The sequence below is a fragment of the Ascaphus truei genome, unplaced genomic scaffold (assembly GCF_040206685.1).
Source record: "Ascaphus truei isolate aAscTru1 unplaced genomic scaffold, aAscTru1.hap1 HAP1_SCAFFOLD_545, whole genome shotgun sequence".
Lineage (NCBI taxonomy): Eukaryota > Metazoa > Chordata > Amphibia > Anura > Ascaphidae > Ascaphus > Ascaphus truei.
Window position 1 is genome coordinate 19,224 of NW_027456876.1, and position 12,375 is coordinate 31,598.

At 47.4% G+C, this 12,375-nt stretch overlaps 2 protein-coding genes across 2 annotated transcripts; one reads left to right on the forward strand and one right to left on the reverse strand.

Annotated features, from left to right (window-relative positions):
• Positions 1-7,219: 7,219 nt before the first annotated feature.
• LOC142485301 (histone H3) lies at positions 7,220-7,711 on the forward strand. The gene has a single exon (XM_075584333.1). The coding sequence runs from the start codon at positions 7,235-7,237 to the stop codon at positions 7,643-7,645; it is 411 nt and encodes a 136-aa protein (XP_075440448.1). The 5' UTR covers positions 7,220-7,234; the 3' UTR covers positions 7,646-7,711.
• A 774-nt stretch (positions 7,712-8,485) lies between these two features.
• Positions 8,486-9,835, reverse strand: LOC142485299 (histone H1-like). The gene has a single exon (XM_075584331.1). It carries the CDS (start codon positions 9,791-9,793, stop codon positions 9,116-9,118), a length of 678 nt encoding a protein of 225 aa, XP_075440446.1. The 5' UTR covers positions 9,794-9,835; the 3' UTR covers positions 8,486-9,115.
• Between the last annotated feature and the right edge of the window lie 2,540 nt (positions 9,836-12,375).

A 12,375-nucleotide genomic window follows, 5' to 3' on the forward strand; every position in this document is an offset into this window, starting at 1 on the left:
CACCCAGTCATTCATTCAGTCACCAACACCCACCTAGTCATTCAGTCACCCACCCAGTAACTCACTCATTCACCCACCCAGTCACTCCCTCAGTCACCCACACCCACCTACACCCAGTCAGTCATTCAGTCACCCACCCAGTCAGTCACATCACCGATGTGAAGGGGGGGGGAACGGAGGTGTGAACGGGGGACGGAAGGATGTGTCAATGGGGTGGGTGCGGGAGCGGAGATAGGGGTGAGCGGAGAGAGAGGGGGAGCGGGAGAATTCAATCCCGGGCAACGCCGGGTATATCAGCTAGTGTGTATATATACTACCCGGATGATTTACTTGGACCTCTGCCAGTGACAGTGTGATATATATCACTACATGCTCTTAATTCTATGACCTTTGTGAGTGAGCCTATTCCCCATTATTTTAAATATTAAATGTGAAACAATATCACGCTATGGGCCATGCATGATAGTGATATATATCACCCCGTCACTGGCAGAGGTCCAAGTAGACCATCCGGGTAGTCAGCGGTATAGATACCAAATCTGCCTCACTCTTTCCTGGGCTGCATCGATGGAGAGCCTCCCTGTTAGGTGATTGTCCCAGAGACAGGCAGGAAACCAAGTGCTCCCCGCACCGACAGCCAGAGACAGCGGGGGTCCGGACCGGCCAGCTTCCGGTCCACCAGTGATGACGTAGTGTCGCTGTGTCGTCCTAACGCGTTTCGTCTCTGCGTAAGACTTTTTCAAAGGCTAATGATGAGTGATGCACTAGTTTGCAATATATAGCAATTAATCCAGCATTAATCAACACTGGTCACAGGTGACTTTTTAATAAGAAATGAGCATGAATGAAGTTCATAAAAATATATGTCTAGGTATAATGAGAATCTATATAATCCTATGTATGCTAATATGTATTGCACAGATATTGTATCTGCTATCAGTTAATGAGTGTTGCAGGGTTTAGCAATAGCAGCATGCTCATTTCTTATTAACAAGTCACCTGTGGCCAGTGTTGATTATACGCACACGTTGAATCAATGGAAATATACCCTATCCAGGTCTGCCTAAATTGTGACATAGATAAACATTGGAAATTGATGTAAAAACATAGCAACATGTAACACATAATTAAATAGTCTGCTTAAAGGCTAATATTTTTCTGAGAACAAAGAAAAAATGGAGATATGAATATACAGTTCCGATTATGTTTAAATGTATCAGCTTTTGTAAGTGTGATTTACATTGTTATTTCATATTTCATAAGCAGTGGGAGTTAAATAAATAGGAAAAAATGATAACAGATTGTGTATATAAATATATAGTCTTGGTATTATGAGTGAGAGGAAAGTAATGTGACTGGAGCATTAGAGGGAACCCAAAGATCCACGTTAGGAACTGATCAGATAACACACAGCAGTGACAGCGAGTATACATTTATTGAAGCCCCATTTATAGAGCACCACTGCCACCGTGAGGTGATTTATGAACTGCGCGAATTTAAATAAAGATAAAGAGCCGCGCTGCTCCGCTGTCTTTGTGTCTTTGTGTTCGGGTTTATAATAACACAATGTAAACTTTATAAGAAGATGAACCAATAAAGAACCGGGAAAGAAAAACCCTCATTTTACCGATTAAAGATCATTTGTATGTTTGGTATAAATACATGTTCCGTGTCAGAGAGCTCTGTGCTGGATCTGTGCAAACACTAATGTTATTACAATACATCTTTTTCACTGTCCTGCTTTCAGACGCTAAATATATCCTAACTTAATTAGGACGATCTCGGACTTAGATTAGGCGGGATGTTTGAAAATCCCAACGGTTTTCCTAGAACCAATCAGAGCGAGGTGCGGGTCACAAAGCAGCCAATCGCAGCGATCCATCTTCTATAAATACATAGCACTTTTCCTGATTTTTAGTCGAGTCGATGGGGATTGAGTCAGTCATTTCATTGATTCAGATTGATTGAACTGACCGGAGAGGCTGATGACTCCTCGAGTGGGTCACTTCCAATCACAGCGCCCGCCGCCGACACCACTTTCCGGAGTTTCAGTCGGGGATGTATTGACTGGCCCGTTTGGAGAGCCGCTGCTGCCACGTGGGGGAGAGCCGCCGCTGCCACGTGGGTCATTGCCCATCGCTTTGCTTTATAGCTTTTTTGCACTGTATGCTGAGTTCTGTGTGCAGTACTGAGCCCAGAGCTGTGACTTGCTGTGACCCCCGGCCTTGCCCCCCCCCCCCTGCCTAGTGCTGTGCCCCCCCCTGTTTAGTGCAGTGCCCCCCCCTGTTCTCTGTGCCCCCCCGTGCTCTGTGCCCCCCCCAGTGCTCAGTGCCCCCCCCTGTGCGCTGTGCTGCGCCCCCCTGTGCTCTGTGTTGTGCCCCCCCCGCGCTCTGTGCTGTGCCCCCCTGTGCTCTGTGCTGTGCCCCCCTGTGCTCTGTGCTGTGCCCCCCTGTGCTCTCTGCTCCCCCCTGCGCTCTGTGCTGTGCCCCCCCCTGCGCTCTGTGCTGTGCCCCCCCCTGCGCTCTGTGCTGTGCCCCCCCTGCGCTCTGTGCTGTGCCCCCCCTGCGCTCTGTGCTGTGCCCCCCCTGCGCTCTGTGCTGTGCCCCCCCCTGCGCTCTGTGCTGTGCCCCCCCTGCGCTCTGTGCTGTGCCCCCCCTGCGCTCTGTGCTGTGCCCCCCCTGCGCTCTGTGCTGTGCCCCCCCTGAACTTGGTGCCGTGCCCCCCCCTGCGCCGTGTGCTCTTGCTCCCTGCGTTGCGTGCTTTGGGCCGTGTGCTCACCGCCGTGCGTGTGTGTGGCTCTGATTTGGGCCGTGTGCCCGCCGCCGTGCGGGTGCGTGGCTCTGATTTGGGCTGTGTGCTCGCCGCCGTGCGGGTGCGTGGCTCTGACTTGTGCCGTGTGCTCGCCGCCGTGTGCGTGGCTCTGATTTGTGCAGAGTGCTCGCCGCCGTGCGTGTGGCTCTGATTTGTGCCGTGTGCCCGCCGCCGTGCGGGTACGTGGCTCTGGTCTGCGCCTTATTATGGCAGAGGCAAATGTGCCACCTATGGAGACTGCAATACATGATGCTGCAGAAGACATGGACTACACTTTAGTGAAGAAGAGAGGGCGAGCAAACTCTGATAGCTCCAATGGTTCTTCCCCTCCATCGGTAGCAAAGACAAAGATGCAGAAGCACAAGAAAGACCAAGGCATCAAAACATCAAACCGCTTCGAGCCACTTGCTAATGCCGATGACTGCTCAGGGCCCAGGTGCAACGATGAAGAGACTGCACTCCCACCCAAAAAGATTCGCATACCACCGGTAATGGTTAGGAATATGAAGACCCACAAGGACCTTGTCGACATCCTCACCGAGCACTGCACTTCCCCGTTTGTAGTTAAACCACGGGCGAACCACGCAAAGATCACTACCACAACTGTGGACGACTACCGGAGCTTAACGGACTGCTTTGCAAAGCAGGGCATAGAATACTACACCTTCCCACTGACGCGCCTAAAGCCCCAGAAATTTGTAATTCGCGGCTTACCAGCAAACGCCTCCGTGGGGGAGATTTCCCACGACCTCGCGGAACATGGACTTCCAGTCAAGAGCGTAGCCCAATTGACATCCCCGGTGGACAAGACCAAGAAGTTCCCTTTGTTTATTGTCACACTGGCAGAAACCCCGGAGAGCCAGCCTGCAGATCTTACCAAGATTACCAAGCTTTGTAGCTGTGTGGTAACCACAGAAGCGCCAAAGGGCAGAAAAGGCCCAACCATGTGTTTCAACTGCCAACGGCTCGGGCATACCTCTGCATTCTGCCACCAGAAGCCACGCTGTGTGTGTTGTGGAGAGAACCACAACTCCAAGGAATGCCCACGAGATAGGAAGAAGGAGCCGGCGACATGTGCAAACTGCAAAGGCCCACACCCGGCAAGCTACCGTGGTTGCCCGTACCTCACAAAAGCAAAGCAAGAGGCACGGGAAAAGCGGACACCCCACCTGATGGAGCAGGCACCAAGGAAGACACCCACTACTCAATACCAGCTTCCCCGCCTGGCGCCGGAGAGACAGAGGACCACAGAACACCTGATCCCAGACCAAGGCACGGCATCCACCCAGAGGATGCAAAACCCAGACGGACAGACCTACGCGGAAACTCTCAGGACACCATCCACCAACCCCGTTGAGGCGGCCAACCCGGACCCCGCAGGCGGAACCGCAAGCCCAACAAACTGGCTAGAGATCATCCTTAAAATAGCGAGCGCTATTGCGAGAATGGATATTCACCCCATTGTGACAATGATAGCGAATCTCATCCCGGCCCTTCTCAGGAGCACAGAAACTAACCACCATGGCAGCAACATCTAAACGCAGTTCTGTCATCGTGATGTGGAATGCAAATGGTATCAGCAAGAAGACAGATGAACTCCTTCACCTGATGGAATCGAGGAATGTATGCGCAGCTCTGCTCTCGGAGACCCACCTTCAAGGAAACCAAAAACTAAGCCTGGCGAACCACAGGGTATACCGTACCGACCGGGCAACAGGAGCCAGAGGTGGTGGGACGGCTGTGATTGTTAACACACGGGTCAGCCATAATGAGATTGCACTACCACCCCTCCGGAGTATTGAAGCCACTGGAGTACAGGTAAAGACTGCAACAGGACCACTGCGACTAATTGCCACCTACTGCCCCCCTAAGGTGAAGCTACATTTGGGAGACTTGGAAGCTCTGCTGGACTCCACTGTCCCAACCATCATCGGGGGAGACCTAAATGCCAAACACCGGTGCTGGAACTCAAGGACAGCAAACTCCAGAGGACAAGCTCTTCTTGCTTACTCAAAGGAGAGTGACTTTGTAGTGGCTGGCCCTACAGAACCCACCCACTACCCAGGCACTGCAAGCCACACACCGGATGTCCTGGACATTGTCTTACTGAAGAACGTGAAACATTCTGTCCAGTTGGAAACCCTGGCGGAACTGACCTCAGACCACAACCCAGTTACCATTACTGTTGGCGACGAGATGGAAACCCACCAGCAAACACCCAGGTACAACTTCACCAGGGCGAACTGGAGCCTGTACAAAGAAGAGTTGAGCAACATCACAAACCCCCGCCCCTTGGACACCAACGGAGACATTGATGATGCTGTTAACACCTTTACTACCGCAGTCCAACATGCAATAGAGCACAGCGTCCCAAAACAGATGCCCAAACGCTGCTCCATCTACGACCTACCGAGCGGGATCAAGCAAGCGATTGCTGAGAAAAACAGGGCCCGACGCCAGTGGCAGAAGTTCCGCACACCTGACCTTCTGGTAAAGTACAACTCACTTGCCAGACTACTGCGACAGCAAATCAGCCAACACTGGGGGGAGAGGTGGGAGGCCGCAGCAGCCAAGCTGAAGGAATCCGACAACTCTGTTTGGAGAATGACCCGACGCCTGACCGGGAAGAAGGAGCCTAATCCACCGATCCAGGGCCAGACCCACCTGGCATGTAGCAACAAGGACAAGGCAGAGGTTCTCGCTGACACACTGGAGACAACTTTTAGGCCTAACCAAGCCAGCAAAATAGCACGGGAAGTTGAGCAAGGAGTTAACAGGCATCTTACCGAGCACCTACCAGAGACCGAAGCGGAAACCCTTGAAGGATGCACCAGGACTGAGATAACGCAACTTGCAGATAAGCTGGCAAATGGCAAAGCACCAGGAAGTGACGGAATTACCAACCTGGCCATCAAGAAGCTTCCGCCGGCAGCCATGGAATGCCTCACAGAAATCTTCAATGCATGCATGCGGCTCCAGCACTTTCCTCAATCCTGGAAGGAAGCCAAGGTCATTGTATTTCCAAAGCCTGGAAAACCACGGAGGGATCCTGCAAACTACCGTCCGATAAGCCTGCTCTCTGGACTGTCGAAACTCCTGGAGAAAGTTATTCTTACGCGCCTCCGCCACTTTGCCTCTGGTAAAAACATTCTACTAAAGGAGCAATTTGGATTCCGGAAGGACCACTCAACCAACCATCAGCTGCTGCGAGTCGTTGACATAATAAGCCATGGGTTCAACATCCACAAATCAACTGGAGTTGTCTTCTTGGACGTGGCCAAAGCGTTTGACAGAGTTTGGCATGAAGGACTACTGCACAAAATGATCAACCTGAAATTCCCAAACTACCTGATTAAGCTGACTGCAAGCTACTTGCGGGAGCGCACATTCCACGTGGCTGTGCGAGAAGAGCTCTCAACAACACGCCCCATCCGCGCTGGCGTGCCACAGGGATCAGTCCTGGGACCTTTCCTTTTCAACCTCTTCATGAATGACATCCCCACAGACCTCCACAAGACTCAACTGGCACTCTACGCAGACGATGTGGCAGTCATCTCCCAGTCCTTCAGAGAGAAAGAAGTAGCTAAGAACATCCAGAAAGCACTAGACATGCTATCAACATGGTACAGCGACTGGCAAGTAGGACTGAACTCCAGCAAGACTACAGCTACACTGTTTACCAAAAAGAGGATCAAGGCACACCCGCCAATCACCCTCAACGGAGAGGCTGTCAAATGGGAGCCAAACAGCTCTTACCTAGGTGTAATCCTAGATAGCAAACTAAGCTGGAGAAACCACATTGAGAAGATTCAACAGAAGGCAACAACCAAGCTGGCAGCACTGTACCCTCTGCTGAAGACAAGGACCATGCCCATCAAGAGCAAAGTCAATGTGATCAAGGCGATCATTAGACCCACAATGACATACGCCTCCCCGGTGTGGAGTGGTTGCCACCAACATCAAAGATCATCTCTCCAAAAATTACAGAACAAGGCGCTGCGGATTGCGTCCAACGCTCCACTTCCTACAAGAATAGCAGACCTTCATAGGGAACTGGGTATCGAGATGTTAGATGAACATCTAAAGAAGCTCAACAAGAAATTCTACAAGGAACTGGACCAGAACTCAAACCCGCTGATCAAGAAGCTTGCTGCGATCTCTGCAAACCCATTTGACCGCTACCCACGACCCATCACAGCGCTGAACCTGTGAAACCAACTCAACTGTGGCAAGTAACACAGATCAAGAAGCTTCCTAAAGAGTGCGACAATACACTCAACAAGAGAACTTGGAGTAATGAGGCTCAAGCCTCGGTATCCAATATCACCACTGACAGATTTAATCTGTCAGTCAGAACAGAACGGTCAGTGATTTTTAGTCAGAGTTAGGTTAGGATCGGAGAGGATCACTGTCACAGCAAAGGATGGCCCGAACCAAGCAAACGGCCCGGAAATCCACCGGAGGGAAGGCTCCGCGTAAGCAGCTAGCGACCAAGGCTGCCAGAAAGAGTGCTCCGGCCACCGGCGGAGTGAAGAAGCCTCACCGCTACCGGCCCGGTACTGTGGCTCTCCGGGAGATCCGCCGCTACCAGAAGTCCACCGAGCTGCTCATCCGCAAGCTGCCCTTCCAGCGCCTGGTCCGGGAGATCGCCCAGGACTTCAAGACTGATCTACGCTTTCAGAGCTCGGCCGTCATGGCTCTGCAGGAGGCCAGCGAGGCTTATCTGGTGGGGCTCTTCGAGGACACCAACCTATGCGCTATCCACGCCAAGAGAGTCACCATCATGCCCAAGGACATCCAGCTGGCCCGCAGGATCAGAGGGGAGAGAGCTTAGGCTAACTGCACCCACTTCATTTACACCCAGAACACAAAGGCTCTTTTCAGAGCCACCAAATTATCAATCAAATTGGCTAGTAGATCAATATTAACAGATACGTATAGTGATCTCCATATAGAGAATTATAAAGGAGACGTATCCACATCCCTTTTAGGCGTCACAATATAGATAAAGGCATATTCGGTATTTGTGCATATAAGTTTAAGATGTCTTATATACACATACAATCATTTTTGTACGCTATATATAGGCACACGTAACTAAAAAGAAACCTGGCTAGTCTGATTTAATATGATGTACATAGAAAGTGGAGTAATTCTCCCCCTCCTACGTCACTTTCATGTGCCTCCGGAGATCAAACTGAAGTTTTATGGGAACTTTTGTGCTTGATACTTGATAGGTTCCTGTCTGTTTGCTCATTGTTTAGCACCCACTGTACCCTAACTACATAATTATCTATTATTGTTACCTCCACAATGTACTGATCTTTTAATGTAAAGCAATAGGGGAGCCCCTGCTTCTGCCACTGACAAGTAAATGGTGAACGGTGCTTTGGGTATATGCATAGAAGGTGGGGTAGAGAACCCAAATATAGCACTCAATTTCACACTCTGGTGATGAATGAATGGTTTAAAACATAACTTTATTAACTGCAACAAGTATGTAAAATATTGGGTATTAAAAACAACGACCTGAAGGTGTTCTGACCTTCAATACTGGAACTGTATATGTTCCGGGTCTAAAGTAGTTGTGTGTTCTATGAGATTCAAGTAACACACTAAACAACAGTCCTTATAGGGATCTGAGGTAAGGAACAAATCTTACAGGGTGTGCGCTTAGGTAAGTACTGATAGCTGCAAATCACTAATGGCAAACACTGGCCTAGTGTGAATACCTGTTTACACTAATGAGGCGAGGTCTCTTTTCACCACATTATAGTAGTATCCTCACTTGCTGATTTGGATATCTATCTATATAGTGCGCTGTGCCAACGAGGCAGACCAGGCTAGGATCTGGGTTGATACAGCAACTACACTGATTGTAGCTCTACGGTAGTCCGTTACAGTGACCACATGACTGATTCCTTGGGGACAGTAGTTGATTTATCCACTAGTCCACCACTGCTTGTTACACACTGAGGTTTACTCGCAGTCATATTTACTGATCCAGAACACTGAACAGTGTTCAGACCTTAGGATCCTAGCGTTTAATACTCGTATTAAAACCCATCATTTTAATTTTGGTTAATAAAGAGTTGATTTTGTATCTATTTCATTTCACATCCAGTTGGTGTCAGAGCCCATACTAGGTTTATTTTCTTTGCCTGTTCTCCGGTGTAAAACAAACCATTGCATGTGATAAGATGGAGACACATTCTAAGTTACACATTATGTGCAGAGCTCTCTTTGTGGGGTTGTGGTGGCTCTTAAAAGAGCCTTTGTGTTTGTAAGAGGCTGAAGTTCTGTCTCACTTCTTAGAAGCTGCTGCCCTCTTGGGCTTTGCTGCCTTGGCCTTAGCTGGACTCTTAGCAGCTTTGGGCTTTGCAACCTTTTTAGCCGCCGGGCTCTTCACAGCCTTCTTGGGCTTGGCAACTTTAGATTTCTTCGGACTTTTTGCTGCCTTCTTGGCGGCCGCAGGTTTCTTCACCTTTTTCGGGCTTTTCTTCACTCCCGCAGGAGCCTTTTTGGGCTTCTTGGGGGACTTGGCGGGTTGTTTCCTTGCCGCTGGCTTCTTGGCGGGTTGTTTCCTTGCCGCTGGCTTCTTGGGTTTCCCCGCCTCCTGTTTCCTGGCCGCCTTCTCCTTGCTCTCCAGCTGCTTCTTATTCAGCTTGAACGATCCGGAGGCTCCGCTCCCTTTCAGCTGGATCAGGGTTTCCTTGCTCACCAAGCCCTTAAGAGCCAGCTTCAGGCGGCTGTTATTCTTCTCCACATCGTAGCCTCCTGCAGCCAGAGCCTTCTTCAGAGCGGACAGGGAGACCCCGCTGCGCTCTTTAGAGGCGGACACAGCTCTCACTATAAGATCGGACACGCTGGGACCGGACTTTGCTGGGCGGCTTTTCAAGGCTCCCGCCGCTTTCTTCGGCTGCTTCTTCTTGGCGGCGCTTTCAGCTGGAGGAGGAGGAGGCGCAGGAGCGGTCTCGGCCATTTCAGCTGCAGCAGGTAAAATCCCGGAACACAGTGACAGAAAGTTATACTGGGGCGGGGAGCTGCCGGGAGTTATATACACAGCCTGCTGCTCTGTGATTGGTTAGTGGTCAGAGTGAGCTTCTCTCTCATTGGTTATAATCAATGTGCCCCGCCCCTGTCTCTCATCCTCCTGGATCACAAACACTGCTCTGACTTTGTGTTTCTGAGGCTGCAAGAAAAGGGCATTTTATCCTCTAATTATTACTACAATTCCCCTTCTTGCATTTCATTTATAAGGAATTATAATCTCTTCACTGTTGTATCATTTTGTTGTTGGAAAAGTACAAACACAATTAGGAATAATGGGTGAAAGTTCCGCTCTGTATCATTGGATTTGCCAGATTGTCTTCATATCTGTCTATTTCTGTCACTTTTACTTTGCTCAGACTACATGTGCCACCTCCATCCTCATACAGTGACACAAAGAACATATTATTGTACAGTATCAGTTTCAAATAAAGTGCATACCAATATATAAAGATGGTCTGGGGATTCACTATATATGTATAAGTAGCACAAAAGTCTGCATTGCTGTCATGTTGTTCCATTACCCCCGTACTGAGCTCTGTATTATTTAATTGTCAGATATGAATATTTGTTATTGAATGGGAGATTCAAAAACCCTGTATTACACCTGTTCTGCAAATGATTAGTTTAGAATTCTATGTATGTAACATGTTTTCTAAGAAAAAAATCATAGTAACATACACATCATATGAATTACTGTACATATTTTAATAATGTAACAATAAAACAACTATGTTTTTTAAGCTTTATAACAGAATTGTGATGTGTTATAAAGTTGTATTTCAGTTATCAAATAATATGTATATATTAATGGATGAATAGGTCATTAGTCACCCTGTGGGTTGTTATGTAACCATGTACTGTAATGTTCCTATTAGCACTCTTTATAGGAACTGCAATGTTTTGTGACCATAATCGTTAACCAAATTGTGTGAAGTGAAGTTTCCTTTTAACAGGAGATTGCTATCCTGCCCATGATATGTTTTTAATTCCTGCACAACACATCCAGCAATTTGCTGCCACATTACTGCAGGTTGTGTAGACCTTTCTCTTCATATGCATAGCAATGTGCTGCTACCTACTTCAAGATGTGCAAGACCCTTTCACACACTTATAAATTGATACACCTTCCATGTTTGTTAGATTATACATATGAATAATTGTTTTAGTAAACACTCTGGAAGCCACTGCCTGGGTCACAGTAACCTTTGTATTTTTCTGGTTTGTTCTCTTTGGTTAAAATTGTATGGTTTTTTTTACAAAACCTGTGTAGCACTTTCTCCCTCTCCGGTTTTACGACGGTGGCGCCAATGATGAGAGGCTGCGGTAGTTTTTCTGTCCCTCACTGACAAGATCAGGTTGTATAGCTTCATTCTCCTGGCTAAGTTGTGCTGTGCCGTCATCCAATACTGAGCACTAGTGATCGCGATGTTGCCTTTATGCGTGAATATGAGGAGATCATTTGTAGGATTCACTCTGCTCAGGCTAGATTAACAGCTGTTCCAGACAGTCACGCTGCAACATCTACCTATATGTGCTAAGTAATGATACTCAATCTGTGATAAATATTGACATGGGAATTTTTGAATGCTATGTAACGAATCTGTGTGCTATATTGCTTGGAATACTGAAGTGTGCAATTCAGATCTATTACCACTTGGTGATATTATACAGAAGGAGTTAATTGCAGAAACTATTCTGCTCTGGTGATACATACAGCCGTCTCAGCTGGTCAGGTTGTCAGGCTAGTTAACATTTGCTGGATATTAGCATGCATTAGAAGCTTCGTTTCATGCTCAATACAATGTTACTCAATTGTGTGTGCTTGGGTTACTCCATGTAACGTTTTGATCATTGAAGTTTGTTATTTAGACTTTAGGACACATGATGCTATTTTGTATCTATGCTATGCAGACTATATTTAGTCTTGTGGTCGTTTTTCTACACTCCACACTTATTAATATTGTGACGAAGAGCATATTTATGTCCTTACTGGCACTATATATAAGCAGGTGGTTGCAATAATATACTATGGGCTAGCCATTTATACATAGAGAGATACAGCTGCAGTTTATTGTATTATCGTGACCTATTACACCTCTAAATATTAAAGCATGTATGCAAATGTAGATGGTTAATTCATCATCTGTTAATTTATAACAGGATATTTTAGTTCTGATGTTTGACTTCATCCTTATATGGTTATTATGCTATTGCACCTTTCAATATAAGCTATAAGTGTAATACAAGATTAAAGACTTAGACCTCTATGGACATTAAACATCTATGATGAGTTATATGATGTGAAGATACTACATCAAATTAGAGGTATAGATTATACATGGATATCTATTTTTTACTAATAAAAATATTCCACCTATTAGTGTATTATTGTGGACAGAAACTACACAATTAATCCATGGTATTTGGATACATACACATGTTACTTGATATATGCAGCCTCTCATTGGGGAATTTTACTGCACTGTAAATAAAATCACGAATCGTCGACGT

What these genes read in the sequence shown, in the direction of transcription:
- LOC142485301 (XM_075584333.1), top strand. Translation starts at nt 7,235, where the DNA reads ATGGCCCGAACCAAGCAAACGGCCCGGAAATCCACCGGAGGGAAGGCT.
- LOC142485299 (XM_075584331.1), bottom strand. Translation starts at nt 9,793, where the DNA reads ATGGCCGAGACCGCTCCTGCGCCTCCTCCTCCTCCAGCTGAAAGCGCC.